We start from the raw sequence: 5,909 nt of genomic DNA, 5'->3' as shown, positions 1-5,909 counted from the left end.
CCCATTGGTTGGTTGGTGTTCTCTGCGCGGGCAGAAGGACCCTTGGTCCCGTGACTGGAACAGCTCCTCGGCAGAGCTCCGGCCATGCGGCTGGAGAAATAAACATCTCTGAAACAGCTAGCAAGAATCTGTCCATATATATTTCTTTTCCACGGGACTCCTGGTTTGATATATGCATGTTACAGTAATCCCCGCTGTAACAGAGATTATCATAGATTCATTTAGGCAGGGAAAGACCTTTAGTATCATTGAGTCCAACAGTAAACCTGGCACTGCCAAGTGTTTTGCTTGACATAGAGCATCTCTCACTTCTTTGAAACAAGTAGTTTTCATTATCAGCACAATACAGTTGTTTTTCTCGATACAGGCTGAACAGTCAAAAGAAGAGCAGAAACAAGGTTTAAGTGCTGAGAAATTGATGAGGAAAGCTTCTAAGGATGTGTGCCGGCTACGGGAGCAGAGCCAGAAGGTGCCACTGCAGGTGCAGTCATTCAGGTACGGCCTGTTCTGCTTATCATGCTCTTTTTAATGTAGTGAAGTAACATGAAGTATTTCTAGGTATAATCAGACATGCCCTGTAGTATTAGTAAAAGTCCACATGGCTTTGACTTGCCAGAAACATCACACATTTCTAAAATGGCTCTAGGTTGGAGTTTCAGAAGACCAGGCCTTAGTGACCTGCTCCTGTGGCAGTTCAGAGCGTGGTGAGGAAGCCAAGTGGAGTGTCAGACCCCTGTGTGACATCTGCTGTAGGCGGGCACGGTGTGACTGTTGCCGTGGCTCACCTCACCCACAGAAGGTTGACAGGGGGCTTTAAGTCATGGGAGCTCTTCCAGTGATGGCAGGGGCCTGAAGCAAATCAGTGCTCAAGGAGAAGTAGGACAGATACAGCTCATCAGGAAACTCATTAACCACTACTTGTGCCTTGCTCAAGACTTAGTGTTAAAGAAAGATCTTGAGACCATCCTCTGTTTTGTTTCCTTTCTCCTTTTGGTTGCAAAGCAACCTATTACTTGAAGCAATTAATGAAGTGTTCTTGCTTAGCATAAGCCAGAATGAACACTTGTTATCTTAACCTTAATTCTAACTGGTCTAAATTCCTAAAAGACTGGCCAGCTTACAGCCTGGAGGCCATGCTCCTATATAAAAATAAATATAAATCTATTGATTGAAAAATACAGTGCTTGCTCTTGCACATAGAAGCAGTACTGCAAGTTAATTTGGTTTGTTGTGTCAGTTAATGCACATTTTTAAAGTTTGAATTTCAGATTCCTTTATAGGAAATTTAAATCAGCTGCTAATAAACGTGAGACTTTTTTTCCTTTTTTTTAATCATCTTTTGTGAGCAGTTGGAGAAATCCATAAGCAAGTAGGGGCCTGTGAGGCAGCATGTCTTGCAAAACACAGCTGTAAGTGATGCAGAATCAAAGCAAGAGAGAAAGGAAAGGGGTTCCTCAGCAAAGATGTGCTACAGCTAAGTTATTTATCTTCAGTTTGAAATTCAGAGCATCTTGAAGATTTCACTTTCTGTGCATGTCTTGAGAAGGGCTTTTGGTTGGTGCTGGTCATTTAACAGTCATCTCAGACAGACTGCTGCCCAAATCTACAGGAACATGTAAGACTGCTCAAAACATCATTTCCCTGCAAGAAGGGTATCAAAAGGCTCCATTGTCCTTCATTTTCTAGTCACCACATTAGGAAGAGAAAGCCAGTTTAGGCTGATTTTGCTCTGAGCTATTCTTTTTTATGGGAACTCAAGCTTCACCAGTGGAAAACATGGTTTAGTCTTCTGGATAAATACTTACCTCCTGAGGCTGAATTGTACATGCCCTGCTAGTTGGACTTGTTAGAGTGCTGTGGCCTCAGACTAATCACAGAGAGACATTTTTAAAGCTCTCAAGAAGAATGGCTCTTCTGAGATTGAATTTTTAAGCCCCCAATACTTCTCTTCCGCTTTCTAGCCTGCTAGTAGGCAAACCTGTGTAAACTTGTTATGCTTCAGTAATGTCTCAGTTCATAGGTGACAGAAATGGTAACAGCACAGGGGAAGCAACTGGAGAATGGGTTGACAATTTTTCTCTGAGTCTTGCCCAGACACAACTCTTCCCCCCCTGCCCTTTTCCCATGTCAGGATAAAATGATTTATTTTGCCTTCTCATCCCCCCACCGAAAATATCATCATAGGAAATTCAGTGACTGGAACAATATTTCAGTCATACCATTGCAGTTATTAATGAAATACTGATGTTTTTTCTGTTTCAAAACTGGAACTGCTTTTTACATAAAACTGCCTAAGAAGGTAATTGTGTCATTTGTTGTAAATTTGTTGTAAATAAATTTTCTGTATATTTTTCAAACCTGTGTTTTAAAGAAGTATGCTCTAACCTTAGCAACTCTACAGCAGATGACATTGCAGTCGTGCAACAAATGGTAAAGAAATCCCTTGTTTTCTTTTCTGATTCAGGGAGAAGATAGCATACTTCACAAGAGCAAAGATCAGTATACCAGCCCTTCCAGCTGATGATGTATAATTACGCATTTTCACTGAAGTGTTTTTCCACTTGTTCATATCTTTTCAGATGAGCTTTGTAGTTCCAGTGATGTGCTTTCAAAGATCTTCTATTTTACATTCACTATTGAGATGTTTATTTGTAAAATAGAGTGAACTGAATTGTTGTAAGCTTAAAACATGGCAAAAAACCCCAACAAACAGAAAACCAAAGTAGATAAATTTCGGTATACTGATGCTGATTTTGTACAGTTTGTGTGTATCGCATCTGTGTTTTTATTTTGTAAAGATGGAACAAAGGCAGTACTAAGCATGTATCCTGTTGAACTGCACTGTGTTGAGAAAAATTATGTTCAACAGACAATTGTTTATCTTTTCACTATTTTCATGTGAGCAGACTGTGAAGATGGCTGTTCTGCCATGCAATACTTTTGTACAAGAGTATAACTTTTATAGTTTAAAGTTAACCACAAGCATAAGCGCCTTTCCAAAACATCCAGGCTGCCTCACAACAGCTGCTGATTAGATTCATCACCCATGTTGTAATTTTGTTTCTGAAAATAAATTTCTTCTGGTTTGTTTTTTAATACTTTGTAGGAAGACACAGAGTTCAGAGTTTAGTTTTGTGAATGTACAGTACTTTAACCTGCACTAAAAGGTTTCTTGCATCTGCGGGAGAGTGAGAAAGGCAAGGCAGACAAGTAACCCTAAAAATTTACTTTGAGACTACCAAAAGGGGCAGCTGCTTTCTGAACCCGATGAATCAAATTCATAATACCAACACTGAAACTGAAATAGTTATACCCACTGTGCACTTAAAAATGAGAGTTTCTCTCTGTTAATCGTTTGTCCTAGGGGGCTCTCTGATTGCCAGCTAGGAACACATGAAGGAGTGTGCTAGGTTTACAGATCTGAAGATGCTTCATTAAAGGATTTGTACCAGAAAAAAAATCTCTCACATGCTAACTCAGATATCAGAAGTCCTGTTGGTAAGGTAAACCCTTTCTGAAAAAGAAAAGCTCCTGACTAGAAATCTGCACAAATTTTGGTACAGTAAATAACAATTCTTAAAATATACAATTGACCCTGTATGCAGTTGGGGGTGCACAGGTTTAACGAATAGATGTGAACAGCTTGTTTCAAATATGTCTTACGTGCTTCTCCCTAGCAGGCTGCTTCATCAGAAGGCAACTTGGATGCCCTCTGTACATTGGCTGTAGGTGTTCAAGCAGTCCTGTCTTGGTAAAGCAACTGGGGTCATCTTCCATGGGTACTGTGTAAGTAGGTGGATATTGCAGAGAACAGAAATTTTTCATTTTCTACTCAGTTTGTTGCACTCAGATGTATTTCATTCAGTGGCTGCAATTTTCTTCCCCAAGCAACAAGCCACATTGCATGGACTTCATCTTTCAGAAGTGCTATAATTACTGGTGAGCAAATGGAAACAATATAACCACAATATGGTAGCAGCTGTCTTAGATTCAAAGTGACAATTCTGTGATGACAGGTCTGTGTAACACCCAAAGGTTTTCTTATGCACAAATACATCAGTTCACTGAAATATAAAGCCAAACATGCTATTTTGAGCAAGATGACTGATTGAACATTCGTTATGAATGCCCCATTTGTTTTTTGTGTCTTGGGTTTGAGATAACATTCATGTTTGAAAGGTCAATTTAAAAAAAAGCTGGAATTATTTAATGTAGAGGTGAAATGAAGGTTGACAGTTTCAACTTCTCAATTTGATTATATAAGTTGTTTGTAGAATGATGTTTAGAGGTCTACTTTATGATTTTTCTTTTATTTATTTACAGTCTTATTTATGTTCTGTTTAATATAGTTCAGTTCTGGCCATAAAAATATTTGTCATTAAGGATGCTATTCTGAAAAATACTTAGAGGTATCTAAATTTTAGTCCAGTTAGTTGGTTTTTCTCAAATGTTGAATAATTTTCCAAAAAAAAGTATTATTGTCTGAGTTGTAAGCATAAGGTGAAGTCAAAACTTGAGTATTGCTGGCTTCAGCTTACAAAACTCCTTTAAATGAGAGACTTAGACATATTCATGCTCTTCATTTTCCAGATTGGTAAAGTTGAACATATTTATAGGCAGCTTTTAACAATTCCGGGTTTGGAGTTTGGGGTTTTTTACTAATTCAACGTGTCACACTTGAAACACTCAATAGAATAAGCTAAAATAACACATACAAATAAACTCCTGTCAGTTTAAAGTGATAAATATTACTCTTGAAGTGAAATCTACCCTGCACAGCAGGGTGTAACGAATGTAATTAGTTCTATTGCCAGGTACCAATGTCACTGCAGTTGCATATATCAAAATGTAAATATTACTGGTACAAGAATATTTAGCCAAATGAGCTAGGTTTAGCAGAAATTGTAATAGAACACAAATCAAATAATTTTAAGATTATTTTTCTTTTTACTATTGCTATGTTTATACTGTATTAAATATCAAATGCTCAGGACTGAACTAAATATTTAATCAGGTTATATTCTGAATGTGTTTCTGTTCTAATTTTGTCTGTAAGAGTATGCAAGTACATTACATAGATTAACTTGTCTCTGCACTTTTCATATGTTTCAGTGATTGGAAAATACATTTTTTTTTAACAAAGCTCTTTTCTAGACCAGTGTTTTATTTAATTCTTTTATTGCTCTTCTGTCTCTTTATATGGTCTTTGCAGAAACAGATGGCTGCTACAGCTTTGTCAATGTAAAATCATGGCAATTTATAGAAAGTTCACATCAATCACTGACAGTGCTAAGGATAAGTTATATGGAAACTAATTCATATACTTGAAGTTAGTTCTTTACATTCATGAAGGAAAAACTGCACCAGCAATGAACACGGTTGAGTCTCCTCCAGACAACATCTCATTATTGCCCAGAAATACTGGGTGTCCTTAGAGAGAGAGAGAGATTGGACAGGGATAGAGGTGGTCATATTCTCTCTCCCTCTCTCTCACAATTGAGAATCTGGCATTATGTGATGTTATGTCTGAGAACATTTAGTTTACTGTAAATGATACAGGCCCAGCAAACTTCATTCAAGGTTGTACTGCATTAGGTTTTTGTAATGCACGTTGAACTGGTGCTACAAATTCTTTCAGACTCCAAGTAATATTATTTTGTAAAAAATACATAGTTTAAAGCAGCCCCAGTAGGAGTTCTGCTATTTAAAATATGGTCAAGTCTCCATGCAGGCCTAGAGATTAAAATTTTTATACTCACTCCCCCAAGTTATACAACAAAACCAAAATCTGACATTTATCAGACTTGGAAGAAATACAGTGGTGGCTTAGATTGCCATAGCTCATCAATTCATGTAATTAAAAGTGGAAATAAGTAGTGATTAAAGGAACTACTCGGTAAGAAAGAATC

The 5,909-nt window shown here is 37.6% G+C and overlaps 1 protein-coding gene and 1 pseudogene across 2 annotated transcripts in view; one reads left to right on the top strand and one right to left on the bottom strand.

Annotated features, from left to right (window-relative positions):
- The window catches only part of WWC2 (WW and C2 domain containing 2), a 61,542-nt gene extending 56,400 nt beyond the window's left edge, over positions 1–5,142 (top strand). For both annotated transcript variants that reach the window (XM_017744328.1, XM_017744329.1), the window contains 2 exons: positions 368–495; positions 2,465–5,142. In XM_017744328.1, coding sequence (XP_017599817.1) covers positions 368–495; positions 2,465–2,531 — 195 coding nt within the window. In that variant the 3' untranslated portion in view covers positions 2,532–5,142. The remainder of the gene's footprint in view (positions 1–367; positions 496–2,464) is intronic.
- Positions 5,143–5,344: 202 nt separating this feature from the next.
- Positions 5,345–5,909, bottom strand: part of LOC103622578 — a 1,267-nt pseudogene continuing 702 nt past the window's right edge.

This window comes from Corvus brachyrhynchos, unplaced genomic scaffold (genome assembly GCF_000691975.1).
Source record: "Corvus brachyrhynchos isolate BGI_N302 unplaced genomic scaffold, ASM69197v1 scaffold17, whole genome shotgun sequence".
NCBI lineage: Eukaryota > Metazoa > Chordata > Aves > Passeriformes > Corvidae > Corvus > Corvus brachyrhynchos.
Note: the sequence above shows the minus strand (reverse complement) of the source record. Positions and strands in the feature narration are given on the sequence as shown.